The sequence below is a fragment of the Rhyacophila brunnea genome, unplaced genomic scaffold (genome assembly GCF_057557595.1).
Source record: "Rhyacophila brunnea isolate RB1 unplaced genomic scaffold, BYU_Rbru_1.0 scaffold_8, whole genome shotgun sequence".
Lineage (NCBI taxonomy): Eukaryota > Metazoa > Arthropoda > Insecta > Trichoptera > Rhyacophilidae > Rhyacophila > Rhyacophila brunnea.
In genome coordinates, this window is record NW_028233350.1 from 36,849,483 (window position 1) to 36,864,515 (window position 15,033).

Sequence of the window (15,033 nt, forward strand, 5' to 3'; positions counted from 1 at the left end):
ATATAAACTAAGGGTTGACAAACATATTGCATTTAGTTAAATAAATTTCTTTTTTCCTTCTTTGAAGCGCTGGTGTGAATCTTGCCTGTAGATTAACCATCCTTGTCTATCTTCTTTTCTCATTCACTAGCTATTTTCCCCTAATATTCCAAACTCTGGTATACAGAAGTTTTAAGCCGTTACACTAAACGTGAAACACTTAGTATTTGCCCATACCTTTATTATACATGGCTAATGTCTTGTCTCAGGTAGTATGTTAAATCTGATGATGCCAGAAAGATTGTAGGGTTTACAGCTCGCATAATCTTAGCAACATCGTGCGTCACCAGATACCTAAATACCTTAGGCTTTCCTTAATCACTGACATTGTTAATGTCCTTATTTTTAAGCCTTACCACAATATTTTATTAGTCCAATTAATGTGCATATTTCAATTACTTAACTATCTTTATGAACTGCCATCGCTCGTAATAATACGATACCCATTCGGGAATGATGAAGGTGGAGGAGATCAAATCATTGGAGCTTGGATATTTTGAGAGGCATTTATTAGTCGTTACAAGAATACAATAAATACAATAATACTTTAATAAATATGACAGCGTGAGGTTATAATCGCGGGTGATGATGTGTTTGTGAGATTCATGTGACTAAGAGATTAATTATATTACTAAGAGAACTGAGAGACTTGATTCGAGTGAGTGTCGAAGTGAGGGGTGACAATAGTAGTGCGTCTCGTGACGGACTCAATGAGTGAATGAGGATTCATGCACTTTCCTTCCAATTTATAGGAATCCAATACATTTTATAATATATTACAAGAGATATTGTCTCAATTAATAACTCATAACAGACACTACTGATCTAGTTATGAGGAGTGAAGAAATTCTGACTTTTATTATCACTCTCTTGTTTTGTTTTGACAACACAATATACATAATATTAAAGTTTTTCACTCATTTAATGCTTTGTGGTATGATTGCTACACTCATATAATCCCCAAATCTTGAATCGGGCCCCCTTACCCATCTCTAAGATTACGATCAGTGTCTATTTAGAGTAGTATTCCCCAAATGGTATCCCACGGAACTCTAGAGTTCCGGAAGATAAATTTAAGGGTCCATGTGTGTTGTTTGTATCGATTTTTTGTATTTTTAAATAAATCCACTTGAATTATTGAGTTGCCGTCACTCGTCATCATAATATTATTATTATGAAACTGATTGCGATCCCCTTTTTTGGTAACCAAGTAACATGCGATCTTTCGCCATATTGGATAAATAGCCATTTTTATTAGTCAAGAAATACACTAAAGATAAATATAAAATTAAATTCTACACTTTAATTATCAATTAATTGTATTAATCATAATATCACATGAAATTTAATCGCATATTCACACATTTTAAAATGTTAACATTCTTAAATTAAAATACCATGTGTGTTTAATTCACTTAATTTTAGACGGCATGACGTTACCAATTCAAATAAAATATTACGTTTCCCTACAATTTTATTAAGTGTAATTAGTACCTAATACAATCCACCATGTTTTATTTTAATAAATAAAATGTGTTTACAGTAATAATTGCCAGTTAACAAAATTAAAGTGAATATTACAATAACGATCGTAACATAATCGATCATGTCTCAGCTATAATAACTTATAAATTAGAGCTTGATATAATATTAGTAGGTATTTTTTTTTAAATTTTATTTTCGGTTGGGATTATTCTGTCATTTTTGACAAGTCATTAGCCACAAGGCCGTATTAAATTTGACTATCATTATATTAAATACTAATGTAGTGATACAGGACCTTAAAAAATTCAAACAAATTATTATTTTTACCTAGTGTAATAATTATTTGAATGTAGGTAATATTATAAAAATGTCATAGTAAAACATTTTTTTCTGTAGATCGGTTCCTAATTTGTAGTAATGTATACTTAACTGATTGTTTATGAAATTTAAATATTGATAATATAACCTAATTATATTGTTTCTAATTCAAAGTGATTTTTTTTAATTACCAAAGTCTTGATATTATGTCACAGTTGGTAAAATTAATAAAATATCTGACTATTGTGTATACAATCCAAAGATATTGAAAAGAACCTTCATACACTAAAATGTAGCGAGAATATAAGAAAATATAGTTAAAGATCTCTTAAGAATGGCCTTTGTACTTATAAGAATATGCTCGATAAATTGGTATATAAAAAGTATTATAATTAAGAAGTGGCAGATTAACAGAAAGGTATAAATAAATATGTTATTGTATAATAAACACGATTTGAAACAGTAAATATCTCTAAAAATGTCAATTTACATAAGAATATACTCGATTCAAATTTAAGAGATTTTGGGAGTAGATAAATCGAAATGAAAATGTTAAAAAATCAGCAAAGTGGCATTATGAATTTAGAACATAAGTATGTCATCCAATTAATACATTATAAATATAAAAAAAAACGTTATCGATGAAGAATAACACCATCTAGGAGTAGCAGGAGTAACTAAGCGTCGCCGCTTTGACAAAATATGAATGATTTAGAGCAGAGGGGGGCAAACTTTTTGGATGGAAGGCCAAATTCAAGAATTCAAAATGAGCAAGTAAAATACCATTTTTAGATATACACTATTTATTATCACAAAAATAAATATTACAAAAAAAAATATGAGAAGAATGAAACTGTTGTATATTTTTTACCATTTTTTTTAATTCAGGTGTTAATTTTGCAGTTGATATTCTCAAAACTGCTTGTAAATGGGCATCGGAGATATTTGATCGTTAAGAATTTTTATTAAGGTTCATGATCGAAAATGTTTGTTCACAAGTATAGGTTGATCCAAAAATAACGAACATTCTTCTTGCATATTCTTTAAAATGGTCGAATTTGTCTGAATTAAGGGCATTGTAAAATTTGGAGATTTCTTCACGATGACACAATTCTCTTAAATCAGTGTCAAACTGCAGATCAATGATCTCAAGTTGTAGCTCTGTCAGTACACTATCAATATCTATTGAAAATGGATCGCGTACTATTGCTAAACAAATTTTAATCTATATAAATATATTTTTTTTTAATTATAAAAAAGTTATTCGTAATCAGAAGTACAATTAATGATGGCGGGCCGCAAAAAAATATCCGGCGGGCCACATGCGGCCCGCGAGCCGCAGTTTGCCCCCCTCTGATTTAGAGCTAAATTTAATAAGATATTTTTTCTTGTAGTTATTTAATATTAGTGTTATGCTTGAATATTAACAAAGATCGCATTTTGAATAGTTTGTTTGTATATAATTTAATTAATAGTTATTTTAACTGACCTCATGTTATTGAAACGTAGTATGTTCTAAAAGTTTATAGAAATTCTGTTCTAGAACTTAGACATCAAAGACTTCAGAGCGAATGATTTTCCATTCTAAAAACACCCAACAACAATGATGTTGTAGTTTTTTGTTTGTCTTGATACTCTTGATAGTCTGGATATTAGGTACACAACTTGTATGTATGGTATTAACCCGGATATAACGTATCCTTTTTTACGTGCAAAACGTTTTTTTTATAAAAGGGATTCGCTTTATATTCGAGGACTAACAAAAACCACGCACTCATCTTCGCGTTCTCTCCTTAATATGGCCATTCTGCGAATAACGTCCCGGGAAATAGGATAGCGCACCGATTAAGCGATAGATACCACGTGAAATAACATTACATTATGTCTGCAAATATACTTCTTATACACACTTTTCAAGAAAAAATTTCTTTAGCTGCTGTCGTATAAAATAGCTTGAAGGGAAGAATTTGAGAACAAACATTAACACGCAATTTTAGAATCATTTACCCAATCAGTAATTCGATAAATAATTTTCATATATTGCGAACATAAAACATGAAATACTCTTAGTTATAAATTAGCACCTATCTTTTTTTAATTAATTACTACATGACTATTTCAACTTCTGAACATGTACTATTTGAATCGGATCTAAAGCATTCGCATTATAACGTAAAAGTTGCTTAGAACTAGATGTTGTGAGAGAGAAATCTTTTCTCGAGTAATAATCAGAAATATTAATCTCGAATTTTGAATTATTTTATTGAGATTTTCAATAATTTGAGAAATCGTTACTAGGCAAATATAAGAATGAGAAATGGAAATAGAAAGCTGCCAATCATGATCGAAATTTCAAAAAATTAAGACATAAAAAATGATTTTAAAAAGTTCTGGAATTTCATAAAAATCTCGGGGAATTCTATTTTTATTCAGGAAGGAATCTCTTTGCTTAAATTAGTCCGTGTTTTTTGGCCAGGTGAGCTGAAAAAAACTCTCGACTTTCAGCAAAGAGAGGTAAAAATAAAAAAAATCGTAGTAATTCTAAAAAAAACAAATATTATCTAATTAGAGAATACGAGAATCTCGATTAAAGAAAAAATTCTAAAAGTTGGAAGATCCACTTAGAACTGATTTTAAAAGGATAAATCGCGTCAATTATTATACCTACTTAGATAGTCAGTAAAATATAACGAATCATTTTAACTATTTCGGGTGAACAAACGTGAAAAATCGCCCAATTCACACGTTTATGCGAGTGTGACGTCAAAAATCCACTTAAGACAATTATAACACATTGACATAATATTATTAATTATTATTTATTACATCCTACCAATGTCCCAAAAGTATTTAGAAGAATCTGGTAAAATTTAATAAAATCTAGAATGAAAGTTACAGTTTTCAAAATCCATTAATGCGTTTTTTATATAAAAAATAAAGTTTTTTTATTTTATATAAGAATACTTAATATTATAAATATTATTGTTCGTTCTTTTTTAAAATTTATTAAGCCCTGCCTAAAACAAACTATAATAGATAAAATATATTATTCTTTCTATAAAATATCCAAAGTTAAATATGATTTAATTGCATAATTTACGATATTTTATAGATAGATGAGTATTTTTTGACTATTATCTATTACTTAGTTTTTGCAAGGTTTAATTGAAAAACTAACCAAACGATGACTGACAAAGTTTTGTGTACACTGTTTATGGCAGATCCTAATAGCCTACCACCACCCTTCGCCACTATATAACAATATTATATAATAATATATTGTATTCTAGAAAATATTTCTTATATTAAACGAATAATTTACAAGATTTTTGAGAATTTAACATTCCATATTATATTGAACAAACGTAACTTAAAAACATCTCAGATATACCCACTAGAAAAAATCATATTTGAAAAAAATACGAAGCTCGACTAGTGTGCATATATCTAAGATATTTTCAAGTTATGTATGTTCAATTTATCGAATGTTACATTCTCAAAATCTTGTTCATTATTCATTGCATATAAGAAATAGTTTGTAAAATTGTTAGAAAGTTCAAGTAGACATTATAACTAAGATTAATTAGCAAGAGCCGGACATCGGTTAGTAATTAAGGTAATTAATATTCCTTGATTTAACACACAAAAATATGATAGTCAGTAATAACGCAATATGATAAGCATTTCATGTAGGACCTACTAATTTAAATTATCGCAATTAGATAGGACGCTCGTAGCATAATTGGTTAATGCAATAGTTGGCGCGATACCCGTCAAGCTTCGTATTTTTTTCAAATATGATTTTTTTCTAGTGATGCATCGTCGCTGTAGGATTGGTTTGTCGAATAGACCAAATGTCAAATGTTCAGGAGACGAAAAAAATTGATTATCCTATATTAAAATACATGAAGGTGTTTAAATTGTTGTTTTTACAGCATATGAATGCTGTTTTCATTACAAAGCAACTTAAAGAAAAGGATGGTTCTGGTCCATTTAGATACAAAAAATCATTCTGCATTCAAAGGTCGATTTCGACAAAAACGGATATTCGACAAACCAATCCTATAGCGACGGTATGTCTAGTTGTGTATGTTTCATGTCGTATTTAATTTATTGTGATTTTAATAGGTATATTTCGGGCAGTAGGCATGAATTTCATTAACTTGTTAAATGGACATAAGTACCACTATTATAATTATGGATCGCACTATTTTTGTGAAAATAGATTTATGACATCACGAAAAGCGCGCAAATGGCTGTCTTAAGCAATATTAATGTACCGCCTAAGAAAGGCTTTAGCGCCACTTTCGCCACACAATTATTATTACTACGTTTTGCAAAAAAAACGACCTAACATTAACTCGACTTACAAAATGTAGGAACGCAACAGAAAATTCTTGATATCTCGATTTAAAAATACAACCACATTATCTAACTCAATGGTGAATAAGGGTGGAAAATGCGTAGAAATGCGTGGAATAGATAACCATACAAAAACTAATTCATCTTGATCATATTATTATGACATAATGTCCCCATGAGACTCTTGTATTATGTAAAAGCTTTCGTGGACTCTTGTTTGGCTTTATTTATCAGTATTTTCGTATGTCTATCTAATATAATAATATGTCCATCTTGAATCTCCACTTCAATATTATGTCCCTGTTAATCTTTTATAAATAATGCATTGACATTCTTGTACACGATATAAATAACAAATATCAATAATTACTATCCATTCATCTACAACGCTTGAATGTTACCCACCAATGTCGTAACGAATAAGGACGATTGGGAGTAATTTATACGCCTCTAAAAGTAAGAACACCTACTAATTACAGTGAGAGAGACGTAAATTATTGGTTTACGCCTATTTATCAGGTATTTAATTTTCAAACCCTCAATAAAAATATCGGTAAGTATGTTTTTCTTTATTAACTCTTGATAGAAATTTAATCCAACTATGTCTTTTTGACACTTAGAAAGTTATGGAAGCTATATTTCATCATTCTTAAATCAGTCACATGTTGACTTACGCCTCTATATCTGGTGGGCGACGAAATAAGTACGGCTTGATTTTTGAAATAACATCTCAGATGTGTGAAAGAATTTTAAACATATTACATTTTTTTCTTGCCTTAATCAATAGCCATAATATGTCGATTTACGCGTTTATGTCTGAAAATCGACGAAATAAGTTAAGATATATAATTAACACTACTATGTAGTTTTATGAAAGAATTTTTAACAAAACAATCCATTTTTTCTTGCCTCTGTTATAAAAAACATGATTAAATTAATCTTACATATCATGTTTAATCTTTTGAAAATGCTACAAGTACTTATTTGTTCGCTATAAATAAAAACGCCTCAAGTTAAGGTGCTTTAAAATAATGACCAAATGCTTATATACCCTATAGCTAAGAATGTTTGGGACTCAAAAACTTGATGAGAGAGTCCTTAATATTTCTGAGTTATAGAATAAAATAGCGTCTGGTGAATAGTGTACAATTCAAATCTCTATCAGATATTTGCAGGCTAAAAATAGCGCATCTTTTTAAAGGAGAAGAAAATTTGGAAACCCTAAGTCGATATGGATTAATAATGAAGTTACTATACACTTCGCAACATGAACGCATTGTATTGCATGTGTATCCTGCAAATTGCCTGCCTCAAACCGGATTCAAAATGATCATTTTTGTGATGAAAGTGCTAGCGCAAGTAGCTCCATCACCGATGGACTTCTGTTCAACACCACTCCAGTGTTGCTAACCAAATGATTCTGGGATGTATAATAGCATAATTTTACTCCTTAATGCCAAAAATCCTATAATTTTGAATGATGCAAAGCGAGATATTATGTTCTGTTCTAATTAAAACCTTTTTAAACTGTTTCTCGTGAAAAATTTAAAACTATTTGACGTGCAAAGTGTAGAGCATTTATGCGGTGCGTAAGACGCTTTCAACTTAAAGTATGAGCCAGAATTAAAAATTTGAAAATAAAGTGATCAAAAATGTAAATATAGCTATCGATTTATACACGCCCGTCAATTATTACCTTCGTTGTCGTAGCCATGACCTCATTTGGATTAAAACGTGTCAGTTTTATCAGACACCGTTGGCTAAGGGTCCGAGACTAATCAATGCGCTCTTTAGAGATATAAAAATGTTCGGAGATGTTATGTGTATTTTACTTTATTATTTAACATAATTTATGTTTTTTTCTACTCTAGATTAGAACCAGTTCTTTTACAGTTTAAATCTCTTGTTGTGAACGTCATGTACCTACACAAATGTTTGCTTTTAAATCAATAAAAAATATATATAAAATAACCCAGTAATCAGATCAAATAATGATGATATAATAAAGTGAAGAGAGTATCTGAATATATATGATAAATACATTTGAAAAATAAAAACCGTATATGCACTAACAATGTTTTCTTTGCAGTGACAAAGAAATATATAGGTAGCTATCCAGATATGTTTCGAACTCCTTCAAAGTCTTGCAACCCTCCCAATTACGACATGTATTTCTGAACGTTCTTTCTTTTGAAAGGAGTAGATATATTACTATATGTTTAATGAATTGGTATAGCAGAGTAAAACTCAATATTCAAAGAAATATTTTCATAACCTAGTTTAGTATCAATTAGCTAGTAGAAAATGTCGATGGGTTGCTATGTCAGTATTAATAATCCATTTAAGAATCATTTTTTAAGAATTAGTATGTTCTTTATTGTTTTAATACACATATTTTTTAATGTTGTAAGATCGATATTTTAACAACAGATTGATTAAAAACGACCATCAATGAGTTCACTATTATCGATTCTTTGAATTGGCTTCAATTTCTTGTGATAATACATAATTTTAAAATATCTCATGCATATACACACTAGAAAAAAACATTTTTGTAGAAAACAAAATACGACACCCGACTGGACTTAAACCTGTATCTGCTGGATTCGAGCCAGTATGTATGTTTTGAATGCTGTATGATTCCAGCAGATACAGGTTCAAGTCCCGTCGGTTGTTTATTTATTTTTTTATACAAAAACGATTTTGTATAGTGTGTATATAATATATGTATGAGATATTTACAAATTATGTATATTCGGTATATAGAATGTTACATTCTGAAAGCTTGTGTCTTATTCATTGAATAAAAGAAATAGTTTATTACTTGTGAAAATAATATTAAATTTCTGTATAGAAATACTCCGTCTATTTATTTATGTTATTACATTTAGAGCACACGTGTTCGATTCTTTAATAACACACCCCCTCCCCGTCGAAGACTTTTTTGCTACCCATTGATATATCTACTGAATATACCATTCCATACACTATATAAACATAAAAAATGGTGCATTATTCAGAAAATGTTACAGACATCTGACAATGATCTGTAATAATCAACTTTATTCTAATGTGAGTAGAGCTCAGTTTTAAGTACATATTTTGTTTTGCTTATTCCATGTAGAATAATTTACTATTATAGTGTATTTTATTTTATTTAATACAATATCTTTCCATAAAAAATATTTAAAGAGAGCTCTTCTCAAGTATCATACAAATTAACGCAGTTTGGAAATTGACCCTTATTACAATGCAAGTAGCGTTAATTTTTGCATCACTTTAATCTGTATTTATGTGTTTATTACGAAAAAAATTGGTTTGTAGGTGATTTGCATTGTATTTTTTTGAACTCTATAATATTCGACTCTTATATTGATGTGACCAACTCAGCTCTCAGAATTATTCATTGACTAACTAGACTCTAAATTTGTGTATTGGGGAGGTAATCAGAATCTATGTTCTCTACCAGTATATCGGCACAACTCACTGGTTGAAGGCGTGCGTCTTCGGGTGTATAAATTAGGGCTTGGATCCTAAGTGGGTTAACCATTAAGGAGTAGTAAATACGAGTACCCATTTGCTAAATCTACGTTCAAGACTAAATGAGCATAATGTTTGTAAAAAGTCAACAGCGTAGGTACAGGTATATGTAGGGTTACCACTGCATAATTAGAAAAGTGAACTTAAATGAATGGATGGTGTTAGGTTAAAATAAAATACGTTATTACCATCATAATAATATATTATATCCTAATTTTTATGTTAAATTTTTATGTCAAGCTGGATATTCGAATTTTGAAATTGGTAGATAATTTCAATACTCATTGTAGATACTTATACAACATTTTTAAAACAAATGAATTTATCATAAATGTACTGTTATTTACATTGTGCACTAGATAGAGTAGAGTAGGTAGAGTGGACAAGATAGATTATAATATAAAATTAATTAACCTAAATTATTTTTAATAGTAACATAGTATTATAATAATATTTTACTTTTATGGAATATTAAAAACAACATTAAAAGTTTATAATATCTATACAATAATTTGAAGAATATATTTGGATGTTTGTATGTTTGTTTGTACCGTTCTTCGGTTTTTCTTAATACAAATCTACACACTCAGTCGGATTTCGACAAAATGTCGACAGTAGACGGAGGCCGACGAGCCGGAGTGCGTGGTCTGAATCACGAACGTTAGACGCTCTTCAAATTTGTTTCAAAAGTGTCCCAGGAGCAACTTCCCTAGACCTTGTTTGGCGTGTACTAGACTCTAGAGTGTGCGTGATTCCTACTTCGAATGTATTACGGTCAATTCTTGGTGAGAAAAGATCTTCTCACACGCAGTTAAGTGCTGCAAACTTTTTAAAAGCTGAGAAATTTTCCCTCGTGGATACTAAGTTGCCAAACTGTCCAAAAGTCCAGCTGAGGGTCAGACCGACTTGAGAAGCTCTTCCTTTTCAACCGACATATAGGGATGTGATCGGCATCCTGCAATTCACCACATAATATTAATTACTGTCATAAGTTTAAAAATTTAATTATTCTTGCATATAATAGTTGACGATAAAAAAAATATGAAGGAGAAGAAAAAACTAATGATCAACTTATCTATTCATTTCAGCTGGGACACCAGGAGAGGTGAGAGATCCGGCGAAGAAACTGGTTCGCATTGGTCAGGATTGACAGGTTCTACCGCCAGGGCACGGTGGTCGACAGCTACGGCGAGTCTCACTCTTCGGCCAGCTCTTCCTGAAGATCGAGGAGACTACCAGTGCAGAGCAGACTTCCTATCATCACCCACGCGCATCACCAAAATTCATCTTCAAGTCATAGGTGAGTAATGACAAACATTATGATCAATATTTAAATTGATTTTACAATTATGTTTGAAGAGGTATCTTATTTGAGTAGTTATGGTTAGGCTGTTGACTATCTTTTCAACCTATTTTGTTTAAGCTCTATATTAAAATAGACATTGAAAAACAACACGTGAATTTGCCAGATACGGGAATCGAATTTGTGACCAACTGCACCAAAAGCTAATATTGTAGCATTGAACCACGGCAGATGCCATATTTACTTTGCTTAATAAAATAATTGCAATTAAGAAAATTGTTGATTAAAATTATGTAAAAGTTAACTCAAAAAACGTTACCAATAAAGCTATTGATTAAATCAAATTTAATGCAAGTCATTTGGCATTGCTGATTCATATGTAGCAAACATGACACCCATATTCTGAAATTTATTTACCAATTTGAGACCTTGCAATAGTGGTATTCAAATTTATTTTTATTTTGACATACAGTGAAAATTACAAATTATAAATTTAAGACGTTCACAAGATGACATTTAAAAGCAAAGAAAAGGTATTAAAACTTTGTAAAGAAGATTGAAATATATGCAGTAGGTACATATCACAAAACAGTATAAAAAGTAAATAATTAGGAACAAAAATTATAAAAATTATTAAGCATGGAAGCACACCGAATGACCTAAGTGGATCCCAGTTTAAGAATTTATGAAACGACGCCCATCTATACCCATCTTCACGTATGTGAAATATATCAACATCCTCACCATCAGTGGCCTAACAACCCAGGATGCGTCCTATGTTCATCCAAGTACTTCTTTCATCTCTTCCTATCCCGGACAAGTGTCCTTTATGTGTCTGCACTGGATGTTCAAACATCCTTGTTGATACCGTCCAACCACCGTAGTCTGGGTTTTCCAGCAGAATTCAGGATGGCCCTCAACAGTTAGACACTTCTTGCTACATGGCCAACCCATCAGAGTTTATCAAGTTTAACGGACATTCTTCTTGATATAGGCGTGTTAGTATTAGTATTACAAACCATAAATATGTAAAATTTATTCAAACAATGAACCATCAATATTTAGATGAACAATCACTTAAATCAAAGAAAATCGTCAATAGTAGGCCGCCATTTTTATTGTATACTGATTTTTCAATACAGAGAATATAAGCTTTTCTATAGTAATCAATAATTTAATTACAATAAAATCATTCTAAAGTTGAACGGTCGTTATAACAAATGACTGCATTATAATTTAATAAAATAAAATAAAATAAATGTTTTATGTACATATAAAAATGCTAAACTACATAACGAACTAAAAATATATACTTATAAATAGCCAACTGAAATTAAAATTATATTGGCAACGTAATTGAATAAAACTGCATTTTTATTGCTTACACTTAGAATAAATAATAATAGAATAAAGTGATAAATATCACTTTATCATAATATATATATTGAAGCGGTTAATTGTTACTATAAGTTAACCGTCTAAACACTCTAAACTGTCAAAACTGTCTATCTTGCTCTAAAAGCTAACACAGTCAGAGAGAGCCTATTAAAATATAGCCTTGTCTACCTTGGCTTCGCTGTGACTAAATTGGCCGTCTATTGGAAAAAGTTATGTCAGTTATAAATTTAAAATGGTAAAAATAAACACGAAGGAATATCATTTATGAGGTATATAAAAATAAAATACCTAATAACTAGGTATTAAATCATTTCATGCTTGGAAGATACGCGTTTTCAACAAGACAGCGAACAAAAGAGAGCAATCCCTTTGAGCTATGAAGAAATATCTGAATTTTGTTAATATTTACTTTCTTCTTAGTGTAATTTCCCGTTTTCGTTCAAAAGCTCTCTGCTTGTTTACAAGGTTAAAAACCTTTTAATCCTCCGTTCATTTTCAGTAAAACCCAATAATTAATCCCGCCAAGTACCTACCTAGTACCTACTAAAATAATAATTTTCCACTATAAATTTAAAGTAGGCACCCATTACTCAAATTACTAATTATGGTCTAGGTCCTAGGACTACCTAATTCATATTGAATATTTTAATTTTAACAAAATATTACGTATTTTAATTTTAAATTCATATTTATTTATGTACATAATAATATAGCAACCTTTAATTATAAAGAAAAGGTATTTTAAAAAGTATTGCAAAAGAAAGTAATATAAAAACAGTATACCTAAAGAGTAAATTCAAACATGGAAGTACGCTGTATGAGCTAAGTGGTATTTTAAGAATTTATAAAACAACTAGCATGTAGGTGGAATAATATATTATCAATATCCGATTTGACCAGACCGAGTTATTACCCGCCAATTATTAGTATTACCGATTTCTAAGACAGTTAAATAGAAAATAGAAATACATAGATAGAAAAACTCAAATTTTTATCATACTTATTCTACTTTTATTTAATATCTGGCCCGGTTTTGTCCGCCTCAGAGGGACATTTTCAACTAAAGAATATTGAACACAACGGGCATTTAGACTAACAAATTTAAAAAGTAACAAAAACAATCAACCTATACATTAAAGTATCCTATCAAAAAATATTATGTCAATAACAGTAATTAAAATGAATAGCATTGCATATTAATATTTCATAATACCTCATTAAAACGACACTCAAACCAATCATTCCTAATTATTAACATAAAATAAAAATATAAAGCAATAAATAATTATAATATGTAGCACATTCATATCACCAAACAAATAATTTTGATTAATCAATATTTGATTACATGATGCATTTGATTGATATTTCGTTTATAAAATTAACAATATAATAATACACTTTTTTTAATATAAATAGCCATGCCCTTGCTTTTTCTTACAAGGTGGTGTAATTGGACAATCGAGCAAATAGATATAGTAATAATTCTAACAAAATTATGAGTCGTAAGTAAATAAAAATAGAAATATAAATAAATAATGAATAATGCACAATATATATGAAGTTAAATCATTTAATTAGACAATCCTGATCATTATAAAGGATACATATTATTGATTTAACTTAATTTGAGTCCTCGTTGAAATCCTCGAATGCAATGAAAATTTTCGATTGCATAATCCGTTCAAATTGTAAACATTTATTTTATCATTTTCTACAAACAATTTACCATATTGCATTCAAAGTATGAGCTATAACTGGCAACACAATCGAAATTTACAGTTTCGTGTCACGGTCTGACTATTAACTGGGCTATGTAAGTCGAAAACATCTCTTACAAACTTGAACAAACTACAGTATGTTAGCATACCTAAAAGAAAGTCAATCTCAAGTCTCAACACAGCCTCAAGTAAAGGTGTCTCAATAATTTCTTCTAAGCCCTCTCCACCATAAGACCATACTCCAACTGATGCGGCGTCCAAACAATACAGTCTATAAAAATAAAGCCTAGAACGAACTAAAAAATAATTGTCAAGATTTTTTAACACCGTAATATTCGAAAGGCCCGGGAAGTACGCAAGAGGAAGTCAAACATTCAAGTCACCAGCGAACAGATTTAGATGTGAAACAAAACTTGTAATTTTCATAAGTCATATATGCAAACATATCAAAACCGATAAACGAATATCGACTACCCAACTGTACTTTTGACCAAAAATGAGATTTTGGTGGCATTTTGTTATAAGACATATTATGCTCATACGAAATTTTAAACTTCTAAACCTATAAATAAATGCGTTATCGATCTTCACACAAAACACCCAACTGCAGGTGCCAAATTTCCAATATCATAAATGGAAGACATCAGCTCTTTATACAAAAAACTTCTTTATATATAAAAGGAAAGCTAAAATAGTGTAATAATTCTTAGTGCAGCTTATTAATTTGTAAAAATAAATAAATTCCAAGTGTATTTTAGGAATAGATGTTAAATTCTACTTGATAGTTAAATTATTAAGTTTTTTCTCCTTCTTGAACAATTTTCCCAAATGATGTTAGCTAGTTTGTAGATTAAGCAGTCGATATAG

The 15,033-nt window shown here is 30.0% G+C and overlaps 1 protein-coding gene across 1 annotated transcript in view; it reads left to right on the plus strand.

The window, feature by feature from the left end:
• Positions 1–15,033, plus strand: part of LOC147064181 (uncharacterized) — a 61,873-nt gene that overhangs the window by 23,072 nt on the left and 23,768 nt on the right. Inside the window, exon 3 of the mRNA XM_085959237.1 lies at positions 10,833–11,044. Coding sequence (XP_085815363.1) covers positions 10,833–11,044 — 212 coding nt within the window. The remainder of the gene's footprint in view (positions 1–10,832; positions 11,045–15,033) is intronic.